Genomic DNA, 13848 nt, shown 5'->3' with positions numbered 1-13848 from the left:
GACCACAAGCTATGCAACCAATCAAGGTTATAGTAAAGAGCAACTGAATATTACAGTTGAAATGAAAAACTGCATTGATTTTATATAACTGAAAAATAAAATAGTGAATTATTTCAACAAAAAGTCTAGAACTTACTTAGAACTAAACCAAACAGAATTTAGTTAGAACTTAATCCAGTTCATTTTATGAACCATACTTATACAGTGGTTTTCATGGATTTAAATGAAGTACATTTCCTTCTAACAAGGGTTTTAGTGATATTTTAAGTCATGACAACTCAGTCTACTTTCAAAGTTACACATATAAAATTTAGGTTCACCATTGCAGCCAATTCCTTCTAAACATTTGTTTTCTTAATAATTACACAGTTGGCAATCTTGTTCATTTTTGTATTATTATTATTTTTTTCTGATGTCTTCTGCTAATTCAGCAGAAACATGATTAAAGACAGGACGCATATTCTAGCAGATGGGCGATTGCCTCTTAAATCCTCCCATGGAATGGATAATTGCAGGCATGGGCACCTGCACTTTTCCTCCCTTAAAATATGGACAGCCCAGCCTTTGTGGTTCTAATCTGTGGCCTGAGGCCCACATACAGGCCTTCAGATTTCTGGATAGCTGCATCAGGATATAGCTTATAGTGATTTGATTTGAATTTAAAATTGTGTCACTTGAGCCATGCTGTGCCAGATTTTAAATGGCATCTTCATTTGTATCTACTGAGGCTCACATTCGTGTATCACCACCATTTTATTTCAGGCATGGGAACCATGGTAATGTGACCCTCTCATGCTGTAAGCAGATGCTCTTCTCCTCTGCAGCCCAGCTGCTGGAAGAAAGGATTTATGTCAGGTCCACTGTTCTTCCCTGATGGGCGCCAGGAGCCCCAGGAAGCACAGGATAAGAGTTTCAAAGCAGATACAGTATTGATTGCAGCTCCCTTGATCTGTTAAAATTATGTTCAACCCTTCAGCTGCAAAGCTCAGTAACCACTGAACTAGGACATGTGGTGGAATTTTTCTGAGGGAGGGGAAGTTACGTGTGGAGGAGACAAAGTGTTTTATCTTTGGAGGCCAGTTGCTATAGTTGAAACATATTAATCAGATGATAACAAAAAATTACTTTCTCTTCCTCTTCACAACAACCTGTTTTACTTTGTCATTGGTATCTAGCTGTATGTCTATCTATCCAGCTGTCTAAATGTGTATATATATATATATGTATTTATGTGTGTATACCTCTATATATGACCTATTCTATTTATACTACATATTGCATTAAAAATTCATTTTACTAATCTAAAATATTCAAGATTTTCTGAGCAGTGTTTTTTATTCTCCAATCTGTTTTCCAGTTTCTACATACAAGGAATTCTGGGTTCCAATAATCTACATTTTTTAATAATTTAACCTGAAGCCTACATTTCACACAGGAAAAAATGAATGACTCAATGGTTTAAGCTTGTTAAACTCAGTGGGCCACATTTACAATTAGAACAAACTGAAAAAACTCCTTTTAAGTTAATGAAAGGGTGACAATTTACATGGCTGAGCAGATGGCCCTCCCTCTCCTCACCTCACCTGTGAGAGCTGTACACTACAGTTCTTTTAAGGGGAGAAGTTACCCTAATTTTGAAGACTAAACCAGACTGCTTAGTCTATAAGAATAGGTCTCTTAATCAATAGTTGCATGCGTGCCTGCATGCAAGTGAGTGTGTGTAAGCACATCAGCTTCCACAAACAATATAAGCTTCCATAAAATGAGGAAATGTCTACGTTGTCCTTTGTGGACTGAAGGAGGAAGGGTACTTTGGTGCCTGGTCAGTCATGGATTTCCTAACACACAGGGCTTCCTTGTGCTTGACACCAGCTGTGTGGCACAGCCAGATTGATACTGCACAATGCATGACCTGGACAGTGCCACAGTATCACACAGATACGCTGTCTGGTCCAGAAAACAACTTCTTTGTTGCTATGTGGTGCAAAAAGATTGTGGATGTTTTTTAGCAGGAGACTTCTCAGCACTACTACTAAGAGACTGGGAAGAATGAGACTGACAAAGGCAGATGCCAAGCAAGGAGCTTCTTGAGGGAATCAAAATTCTTACCCGTGTGTAAGACTGACAGACCACATTCAATTCCCTCCAGTGCAGATCACAACATGTATGTCCACATACATGTCACAGCCTCCAAAACCTCTCCTTATTTTAGGTCTGGAATAGTCAAGTTTTTACAAAATACCATAGTAGCTACTTCAACCAGTTTCTGCCCGATAATTCAGTGGCCAGAGTGTTCAGCTGCAAGGTGGCACACACATACTCCATTCCTGAGTCAGTGTTCAAGCCCACCTCTCCCATCCTGCAGCCCAATTCACCGACTATAGGCTACCTTCAGGTGGTCAGGGTGAAGGTATGGGCAGAGCACTGTTTTGCTTCAGGTTTGGTTTGGTTTGGTTTGAAGGGACTTCTGGAGGTTGTCTAGTCAGCCCTATGCCCCACTTCAAGTAGGACTGTCACCATGACCAACATTGCAATTGCAGCTCTTCCATCAGAGGATGAGACAGCATATTACATAGTATCACATATGACCCCTCACATAAAGGTAGCTTGGTTTCTTACCTGAAAGTAAGGCAAATTCCAGTTCTCACTGCAGAAAAATACACATTACCTGGAGCAGATATCAAAACTGGAGCCTCCCCTTTCTGCCAGGTAATTGCTTTTTCACCTTATTAAAGCTCCCTGTAGCCTGAAGAGTATTTAATTCTACCCAAAGCAGAGCATTTTTGGCAAAAAGAACTGAGACAACCCTCTTTCAGAACACCTCTGTTATTGCTGAGTGCAATGCTCCTGTGGGAGACAAGGTGCAAATTCCCCCCAGAAAAAAGAATTTACTCTGTACCCTTCAAGCTCTGAATAATAAGCTACTGGTTAGACAGGCGAGGCACTAGAAGCACTAGCACAAACCACTGTGTCTTACACCAGCCAGCATCTGGCATTTTTTGTCTGTGAAGTGTGATTGAGTATGTTCCAAGAGGTGGAACTAATTTCATCAAAACTTATGCCAGACCCATTTGAGTCAATAGAAAGAAATGAACATTGAAACCCGTGATTCAGCTGACAACCAACATTTGCACAGAGGAATGTCAATCAGAATGTCAGGATTAAATCAGAAAAATGTAGATATTTTAATGCACTCTATTTTCTATATGATGAGGCATTTAGGGAGGACTTATCAGACAGTCTTTAATTCTAGCCCCGCGTGCAGAAATGTATTCTGAAATTTTTATATTCTAGGATAGCTACTTCATAAAAATTACCTCTTCCTCTCTCTGCTTCTTTATAAACTTCATAAAGAAATCCTTGTGGAATCATAATAAACCCCACTAAATTAAATGAAAACTCTTTTTATATGCCCCTACTTTAATTTTTCTTTGCTCCCAGATGTCTGTTGTCCTATACAGGGAAAAAAGAAAAAAAAAAGATCTCACAATAGTGCTGCGTTAGTCTTAGATCAATGATGAAATGCAAATATAGAAAATTGTCTGCTATATTGTCACATTCATTTTTAAACCTCTCTACACTAAAGTATGACCATCAGTCCGATTACTTGCTAACACGCTTTTACCCTTTTTCTTACCTGGTGGTATAGGAATCTTTTAGTATTGATTTCCAGATGGTGAGATTCTTTGAAGGAAAGTTTTTCTCTTTCTTTAGTATATACTGTATAGAATAGAATGGATTCTGTTGTCATTACTTTGATGTAAGCGGTAACATTTAAATAAAACACTGTAAAGTATCTAATAACAGAGCATACTGTCATAACTGATGGTATGTTGCTCGTAATGGTAGCAAGTTTTGTTTGTTTCCCTTTCCTCCTCATATTATGTCTAGCTTTTTATGTTACTTTTGTAGAATGAGGTTTTCATTGCCTCAGATGAAGTGTTATCTTTTTTATTTTTTTTCCCTGATGGTAAAGCTTAATTTCTGAACAGTAACAAAGAAGTCATTGCATAACTCCCTGAACATCCTAAATCATGATTTGTTTAGAATTGCAGATTGTGATGACTACTTGAGCCATATTTCTGTCATCAGAATTACATACCAGAGCCATCACAAACACATTATAATCTATTTTGAAAAGAGCATGATGCCGAGTAATGAAGAATCATGATGCTAAAATTTTTATTTTTAATTAAATACAGCACTGTAACATAGAAGAATGAAGGCTCAAATGAGAAGACACTGATGTTTCTGCTTATGATTTTCACACACTCCTCTCAAGATGGTTTATCTCTTGCCCAACATCAGCAAAACACAATTGCAAACTACAACAGTTGAGACAGCATAATTCATACGTGTTTTCAGACACTTCCAGCTCTCGGGTAAATGAGATCCATTAAAATATAAAGATGTCTGATGAATTCTGACAGATTGTAGCCCTCCAAACAAAAAGGTTTCTTTCACGTTTGCCCAGATTGTTGATGCTGTAGGCATCCAGTAAGAGCAGGGCCTGCATGTCTGGCAGCAATGTAATCCATTTACCTTTAACAACCAATTGAAGCCTGTGTTTTTGGAGTTTGTTTTCAGCTGACCACTGACTTGTCTGCAATTATTCAGCATGTGGATTGGTTAAATACTGAGAATTCATGACCTCCAATGTGATTAAACACCTGCACTGCTCTTATATTTAATTATTAATAAAAGCAGCTAATTATTTTGTATGACCTTTTGCCACAAATATGTCCTTTGACTTTTCTTGAGATCAAAAGGCATCTTTAGAAAGAGATCAAAAGGATCTGCAACTACTAGAATCAGCTTCCTTTACGATCTACAAACTGCTTATTTCAAATCAAAGCTTGATTTTACAATTGGTTCACTTGAGGTGACATACAGTGCTAATCATCTCACATTTGGTTGTAAAAATAGAAAGCGTATATCTTATTTTTTATTTATTTGACATAACATTAATTTGTGCATGTGCATGAATGCATGTGCACAAAACCACACACAATTCATTTATAAAAATGTCAGATTATGTAATAAGAAGGGAATATTCAGTTATAAAGTTAATACAAATTCTATACGTTATTTTTGAAAACTGTTTTTCAATACAACAGGATCATACATCTCAGTGAATCCGCAGTTGATTATGTCCAAATGTTGCTGCTTTTGGATAAATAAAAAAGTCCTTAGAGATGCTCTGTTAATGGGGACTGGGGGAATCAGGGTTTTTTTTTTCACCTTGAAAATATTGGGATGCTTCAATTTATTTTAAAGGCAAACCTAAAAACTTTAAGAAGGTGTACATTGATTGGTATTCTTAAGGTTGCATACAACGAGTTCTTAAGTTTAAGACGCATTCCTCTTAACCAATGCTAGGTCCAAATCAAAAAAGGGGCTGTGCATCTAAAACTAAATTTATGCAGCTCTTAGATGTTCAAGTACAAAATAATCAAGCTAAAAACATCCCTCCAGGCAGCTGTTTAACAGTCTCAGGGTTGTTAGGTGCCTCTCAGTGAGCCTACAATTGCAGCAGGACTGGTACTCTCACAAATAGTAGAGCCACTTTCTTTTTCAGAACAGTAATAATGCTGCCTCTGCCTAATTCTGCTTTTTAGATTCAGCTCCCTGTATATAAATCCCAGCTTTGCAGGTAAAAGCACTGTTGTCGCTGAATCTTTTATTTCAGATGAAAACATGGGAAAACATGAAAGTTTCGATCTACATAATGACTGTCAACTTTGCAAAGCATCTGCATCGCTTACTTGCACAGAAGACGCACAGAAAATGATAAACAAAATGTAGCTGCTGCTATGTCACTGTCATAAAAGGCTGGAGAATGTTTTGGTTTGTTTGGTTTTTTCGCCCCTGGGCTTCACTGAGAAATAAGTAGCGCTGTCAGAATGAAAATAAACTCTAAATTATTCAATCTAATTTATTTTTATCATTTTAAGTCTAAAACGAAAGTTCCAAGGTGTTAACAGTTTTCTGTAGTTGGGACGGTAAATTTATTTTTCAAATTAAAAGAAAGCCCAAGTACATTAGCTCAGAAGTCTATGTGCACTGGGTTCAAAAGTTAATTTTTTGAACAAAATTTAGCACCTTAAAAATAAAGCTGTTTAGATTATCCAAGAACAAAAAACAGGGACAAGAATTCTTAAAGTATATATTATTTGTCACCTCTGCATACACCTGTACTTAGTAGGATCAGTCCCCCTCTACTCGGGGGCCTGACGCACCGCGGCAGCCTGGCTGCAGCTGACGCGCCTGGCCTCATTACCCATTCCTTATCTCTCCTCCTGCCCTTCCTCTGCTCCTTCCTCAGCTGACCAGGCTCTGTTTCTGGCCAAGAAGTCTTAAAACGGCCTTTTCAGCACAATTTGCGTAAAGAATATGATTTTACATCCAAAAATAATGTCTCAATATAACCGGTGAGCTTTGGTCACAGCGTTTCAGCCGGAAGGCCGCTATGTCCAAAGTATGGTCAGAGAAACACTGTTCCCACGTTTTGAGATCTCACTTGCTCTCAGGATATCCGAACATAAGAAACGTTTAGGGAAACCTGAATGCATCAACAAAATGGTTCGAAAGGCCTCCACGCAATTTATAGCCCCTAAAAATGCTGCGGATTTGAGAGCGTCAGAGCACGTGTGGGGGTCCTCCCGGTGTCTGAGGCGACGGGGGCTCCGCCACCCCCGCGGGGCCACGCCGGCCCACGGCGACGCTCCCCGCCCGCTCCGGCGGCCGCCCCGGGGCCTTCCGAGGCGCCCTGCAGCGGCCACCCCGCTGCCCCCTTCCCCCACCCGCCGGCGGCAGCCCTCGCCCCTTCAGCACGGGGGCGCCCGCCCTCGTCCCAGCCTCTGCTCGTCCCAGCCCTGCAGGCGGGCGCAGGCAGCCCCCGCAGGAAACACCGGCGTTTGGCCGGGACAAGCACGAGTGGGAGCGCAGGGCCTCTGCCCGAGGGCTCCCGCCGAACCGCCGCGCCGCAGGCCCCCTCTGAAGGCGGCTGCCGGCCGCCGCCCCTCGCCATGGAGCCGGGGAGCGGCCCCAGCGGAGGGGCTGCCGCTGCAGGTGGGTTGGGGCCCGAGGCAGCCCCGCGGCCGGGCGGGTGGTAAGGGCGGCGGGCCGCGGCCTGAGGGGAGGTCGGTGGGCTGTCTCCTCCGCCGCGGCGGCGGCCGCCTTCGAGGACACCCTTCGCCTTCGTAAAGCCCGCGCCGCCGGCTGGGCTTCGGGGGTCGCCTGGGGGTGCGGAAGAGGGTCCCGGGGCGGGGCGGGCGGCGGGGCCAGGCGCACCGTGGGGCGGCGTGGGGCAGGCCCCGCCGGGGCGGGCTCGCGTGTGTCGGGACGGGTGTCCTGAAGGGAAGGTCAGTTTCTTTGGAAGGAAATGGCAACCTTCACACGGATGTTGCACCACTCTTCTATTATTAATGAAGAAGATAAGCTGCGAATTACTTCTGTCTGTATTCATCCAGTTCTTAGTTTTCTTTTCTGCTGTTTTACAAACCTGAAGTTGGTTTCCTGCTTATTTCACCCAAGTCACGAGTAAGAGCGCTGGGTTGTTGTTCAGTGGTACTGGACAGGTGCTGGAATTCAGTTGATGTTGTTAGTGCTCTGCTTCTGAAAATAAGGTCGCATTAAACATGCAGATACAACAGAAGAGAGCTATCAAAAAGTTACCAAAGAGCAGTTATCAATATTTTTACCTGAAGCTATTTCCAATGCCAGTGAATTGAAATGGTTGTTTCTGATCACCTTGTCCTTAGGAATTTAGAAATTGGTGACTGATGGAAAAAAGCAATGATTAATTTTCTCTTATTCCCCAGTTGTTCTCTTAATTTGAATAAACTAGTAATTAAGCAGAATTAAAGCGTAAAAAATATTTCTCTATGGACTTGGGTGCAAATGCTCGGCAAGGCGCTTCCACGGTTAACTGCCTTTTACAACTTCCAGTGCTTCACAAACTAATATCCAGGCACTACATATTTAAATGTGATTATAGTTATGTTAGTATCTATAGTATATGTAAGACTTTGTTCTTCATTGCATACTGTATGCCTTTTATAGCACTAGATTCCTAGTGTTCCTACCAGTTTCTCTATTCTTTGTCTTGTGTTTCAAACATTTACTTTCTTTTGAACAACCTCATCTTTCGTTCTGCCAATAGAAAATTTATGTAAGAAACCTAAGAACAAGGTTTTTAAAATACAACTGATGCTTTTTGGTAACTTATGTGAAGGAAACTTGTTCACTGAAAGATACTGATCTTGCAGTTTTAAAAACCTGTGGAAATTGAACTGTTCAGATGCTGAAAGTGTGAAATTGAAAAGGAAATTATAGTGGTATTTTAGTCAATGGATTTTAACACAGGAAGAGGAGAGACGCAAAATAATCCCTGTATAATCCTCCAGACTCTTCATGATTGCCTTTTTTTTGAATTCTGCTTTGAAATTCTACATTCAAGAGCTAATTCAGTCATTGCAATAGTAAAATGTGGGAGATATGGCTGCTTTCTTGTTGTAACTTGGCAGTATATGAAGACTGGGATTATTTTCCACAGTCCAAAATGTGAACTGTAAATTTAGACTTTATGTAATTATTATTAACACATATGAAACTCTGTAAATAAGGGTCTGAACTTCATGCTCTATCTCATAAAGCTGTAATGAAAAGTATATCCTCAATTTCCAAACCAAATGGATTTACAGCCAACGGATTGAGTGATCACAGTGTTGTTTGGTAGGGGAAGAAATCTCTTCCAACATAAGAACAGGTAAATTTGCACCATTGCAAGTGCAGTGACAGCAGGCTTTATAGAATACGTTCCCTTTGGTGCAAATGTATGCATGTCTTTAGTAGTGAGAATAGCAGAGAAACATAGTAATGTGTACCAGATTCATTAGATCTCATTGTAAGTGGCACAGCAAAAAAAGCCAGTTGGAGAAGAGAAACAGAGTGCAAAAGGAAGAACTCTCAGCTTGTAGAGAGAACATATACATAATTTAAAATGACCAGAATTCTCAGGCTTACATTAGTGTTTTTTATTTGGGCTGTACTAACGGGAATAGAGCAGAAGTGAATCCTTTTATCTTTTTGAGGCTCCTATGGTGCATAAGCTGTCCTTGCTGTCAATACTTTGTAATGTTTCTTTAAGAAGACTGACAGAGTTGAACCCTTGAGTGACTTGGGATTCTTGTATGTTAAATCTGATATGGTATGTCTTTTCTAGATGTGTCACTACAATAGCATGATAGAAAAAAGACCGTTAAAAAACCCTGTTAAATAATTCTGTTCAGAAAGCAAAATGCCAGAATAGTCTAAACCTAGAAAGAGTTTATCTAAGCATATAGTATTGGGATTATTGATACACTCGTGGTATCTTTAATTGGGACTTTACACATTTTAAAACGGGTGGAAATAATTGCCTTGTGATCTCACTTTGTTGAGGGCCAAACTGATTGTTTTACACTCATTTAATTCTGGACATACTTACTTCCCGTGTGTTTTACTTTGCACTTGTATGCTGTTTTGTTTCCATGCATGGACAATGTTTAAATGCTTGCAAGGTTATTCTCACAAAAATTTTCCATGATTTTTGGGGGTTTCTTCTAGAAAGCTTCCCCCCTTCCCCCCCCCCCCCCCCGCCCCGAGATATTCAAAAGATCTATGATTACAAACTTTTTTAAAAAGTGCTGATTTTAGCCTTGCAACATTTCTCTTGTTAGTTAGGCATTTAAATGGTTTTTTGAAGGTCTAAGCTTTAGCCGCCTGTGATGCACCACAATACACATATGTAACTCTGATCTAATCATCTTAACCCTCTTTGTAGTGCTGGGAGGAAACAAGTGTTTCTGGGTTGTGACTTAACTTCATCACAAAGTAGATGTACACATCACTTGGCTTATTTTTAACGTTAGAAATCTGTGTTTCTGTCCATTGATAGTGAAGGAAATCTAGACGGTTAGCTCAGCTGTAGTCTTCTAAACTGTAGATTTCTGTAGTTAAGAGAAGATAAATCCTACCTCTAAAATGTTACTGAAATCTTGAGGGATTATGCTTGCTTTTGTTCTTAAGTGCTACAAAATGGTTATAGTTGGGGAATGTTAAAAAGTTCTAAAATATTTTTTCAATTATGTTGCTTGGGTTTGGAGAATTTATATGACTTGATTTTAGAAGCTAAAGTTATGTAAAAGTTAAATTGTTTGAAGAAATAAATCATGGTACATTTTAATCAGGTTTCCTTGTGCTTCTGACATAACATATTTTAAATATTATTTTCAGTATCATTTTAGCATCTTGAGTCCATTTAAAAAAGATGTGCTGGAGGTATTTTTTAGGTTTGTGGTAGTAAAAGCAAGTTCTTCCCTCAGTAAGCATGTCCACGTTACAAATCTTTGTGTATTATGAGTATAGGTTGTTTTAAAATGACACTGTGGAGTAGCCTTGGTTTAATATACATCTTTACAATAAAAGCTCCTTAACTGGAACACAAGGCATACTTTAGTTCATCTTGAATATGCAGCTGTCTCATTATCATTATTTATTATATACACGAAAGCGTTATGTTAGGCACACCAATTAAATGAAGTTTATTTTATTGTTGCTTAATATTATGGCGATATGTGTCTGCAGCTCAGCCCAGTTCCACTAGAGCACTTGCAGCATTTTGTGGTCCATTATACCGAGTCAATATCTTAGTTGCTATTGTATAGTGCAGAATGAGGTCACAAAGATAGGGGTATTTTTTTCACCTTTATCTGCAGTGTAGTTCCAGTAAAAATCATAGCAACAAAACATTTTTCCTGTTGTGTTTGTGCCTTTGAAGACAGGCCATGCACTTCAATTTAGAAGGAAAACCATTTTTTGTATATTTGTTACATACTGTTATTTAGGACTGTGTGAAGAGTTTTAGCTGCATAGTAGTGGTGAATAGCAATTTGTTTCTGTCCCAACAAATCCTTTCTGTATGTCCCATCTATTTCAATCGTGAAGAAAACTGAGCCCTTTAATGGCCTAGAAGTTAAAGTCTATTTGGTGACTTACTCCATTGAAATGTTCAGTCTTAGATGATAATGATCTAAGTAACAAATGAATGTCCTGTTGTAAGCAATAAGGTTTTGTCTGTGGCATTTGCAGAAGTTTCTTCTGTTGTTAGCCATGAATTTCATGGGCAAACATAGAGATCTTGCCTAAGATCATGCCTAATTCAGTGACCTAAATGAGTATTTCTCAAATGTTGAATTACTTCAAACAAGTTTAGGTTTTGCTTTTATTTTGAGGTACCTTATACTTTTAAATCACACTAGAACTTAGCCCCATTTCCCTCATCAGTCTGTGACATCTCTGTTTCCAAGGTCAGTCAGAAATCTGTACGTAGCACTCAGAAAGGTAAATTATCTGCAATTATTCACCTCCCTTTACCCATAAACACCCCCAGAAGACTTCTTAAAGGCTCTAGAGCTGAGGGTTCACCTGTGCAAACTGAGTAGCTCATCCCTTGATGGCTGGGTGTGGCACGCTGCTGGTCCTCGGGGTGGAGGAGCCCAGAGCTGGCTGGGAGAGACCAATGGATGTGGGCCCAGGAGCTGGCGGAGGCTCATCCCACGATCACTGGGTTTTTTCCTCAGGGAGCGATCCATTTTGATCTGACTGCATACCTAACTGTACCCCTTTCTAGGCTAATCCTGTTTGGGAGGCCAATTCCTCTAGCTCACGTGGACTAATGTGCAAAGAATAATGAAGAGATCACCTCGGTGCTTCTGTTAAAGACAGAAAATTGTTAGCCCTGTCAGCCTGTTTTTGACACTAGTGTAATTCTGGCATGAGGTAGAAAAATCCAAATAGCGTTCAGGAGAATTTTGTTTCCTCTTGAGACTTAATTTGGTGTTGCGTGCAGCAGTGAAAGCAACTGCTGCGTGTTCAGGGGCTGGGCTGCTCAGTTGTGTGTAGTTAACTGTGAAGAAAGAAACAATGAAGAAGTAAGAGGCATAAAAGCATCTTCTGACAGCTAAGAGAGTGCTAGGGGAGGAAGGGATGCTTTTGAGCCAGTAGTGGGCTCGGGGAATTGTCTTTGTTTCTTGAAGATGTGATGTGTGTGTTCTCAACTTTCAGACTTTGACAACATGTTATCGGTATGAAAGTGGGGACCACTAACTAGCAAGGTGCAACCTGGTGTTGCGGGTTTTGGAAACAGGAAATTTTATAGCTTATTAAAATTACTTTAGTGTAAATGATTTAAGTTTAGATGTAAGTTTCATGGCCTTAATGGATGTTTTAAGTTTTTTAATAACAATGACTGATTGGAATTGTTTAGGCTTTTAAACCAATAATATGAAACCTTTGACCTTTGGAATGGAGTTAAATATATGAAGTTTCTGACTGAGAAGAAAATGAACTAAAAAGGTGATCATCTGAAGCTAGTGGGGGTTTTTTGGTTGTTTTTTTTCTGATTAGCGGGAATTATTTCCTCTTCACACGTTGCAGGCAGTGTCAAAACCAAGATGAGACTTACCACAAAGATATGTTGCTGTAGTTAATGATCTAATATAAGCTGCTGCATCAAATGCAGTTGCAGAACAGGGGGACTAGCAGGTTAAGTGGAGTAAGGTAGTGCTTACGGATCAGATTTACCCTGTTTCTTTGTTACCCTGGTTTTACTTATATCTAAGGTCCTCAAAGGATTTTACACCACCTTTTAGTTCCCCTTGGTAATCTAACACAGATTTGTACAGGAAAGTTCACAACTTCTTTTGTAGTTATTTCAGCAGCTGCGTATTACTCAGCAGCCTTCCACAGCTAGGACCTCAGTAGGGCTGTGGATCCTCAGTACCCTGTCCCTGCCCGAGAGTCAAAAGGCTAGAGAGAGAGGGAGGTCTCTTTTTTTCTTGTCGGAACTCTGGAGATTCAGTCCTCTTTGACGATGATGTTACCCGATCCTGTCCTCTGAGTATGCTTCCAGTATTTGTTTGTGGATTGAGGGGTTTGCACAGGAAACATGTCATTGGATGGTATCTGTTTTTAGGATGCTGTGCCCTGCTTCAAGCAGAGTTGACAAGGGGTTACTGGTTCCCTCCTTAGCACTGAGTAAGCACACAAATGGAGCTTTGTTAGTAAGTTCTTACTCTCACTGAGTAATTTGGGTACCAGCTGTATTTTGGTAGATGATTCTTGATCCTTTCAGTTCCTGTCAGATGTATTTTGGCATTAGCAACTAGGACTGGTGACTTCCTTCTGCTCTTGGCCTGGTACTGTTTCCAATCAAGGAAAATTTCAAGTTTGGTTCTGACCCTCTTTTCTGTCTAACAGTTGGTGTCGTTTCTGTGCTGATGTGAGTAAAAATATTATTGATAAAACTCTGTAGCTGACAATATGCTTTTAGTGGAATGTATTTTTGGTGGTCTTTGGTGCAGCACTTCCTGAGGGCAAGGGATTGCTGTGCAATTTTTGCTAATGCACAGCTGGCCAGCATCCCTGTATTTCTAACAGCATCATCTGGTGTTAGTTTTCTGGAAGATTTTTACAGTGGTTTCTGAGGGAGCAGCTGTCCCTTTAGGGAGCCGTGGAAAAACTTGAATCAACTTTTACAACTCCTGCTTTTAATTCCACAAACTTATCTTTTCATGCTCGCAAAAGAAGAAAAGAGAAGAGCAATGGTGATGGTGACAGTAATAGAAAGGAGTTGAATTTCTCTATAAAATCTTTATGAAATCCACTGTTTCTGGAAATACATGCAGGTACACTATTTGTCATTAATTTCCTGGTCTTAAGCAAGAGATTTTGAGATTCCCACAGACTTACTTCTCCAAAAACTGCTTTGATTGTATCTTGTTCCTAAGGAGAACCAACTTTGTC

General features: G+C 40.1%; 1 protein-coding gene across 1 annotated transcript in view; it reads left to right on the top strand.

The window, feature by feature from the left end:
• Positions 1 to 6910: 6910 nt before the first annotated feature.
• The window catches only part of MEI4 (meiotic double-stranded break formation protein 4), an 82756-nt gene continuing 75818 nt past the window's right edge, over positions 6911 to 13848 (top strand). The window contains exon 1 of the mRNA XM_055714989.1: positions 6911 to 7071. Within this exon, the coding sequence (XP_055570964.1) occupies positions 7029 to 7071 (43 nt within the window). The 5' untranslated portion in view covers positions 6911 to 7028. The remainder of the gene's footprint in view (positions 7072 to 13848) is intronic.

This window comes from Falco cherrug, chromosome 6, assembly GCF_023634085.1.
Source record: "Falco cherrug isolate bFalChe1 chromosome 6, bFalChe1.pri, whole genome shotgun sequence".
In the NCBI taxonomy this organism is placed as follows: domain Eukaryota; kingdom Metazoa; phylum Chordata; class Aves; order Falconiformes; family Falconidae; genus Falco; species Falco cherrug.
The sequence above is the reverse complement of the archived record's forward strand: the minus strand, read 5'-3'. Positions and strand labels throughout refer to the sequence as shown.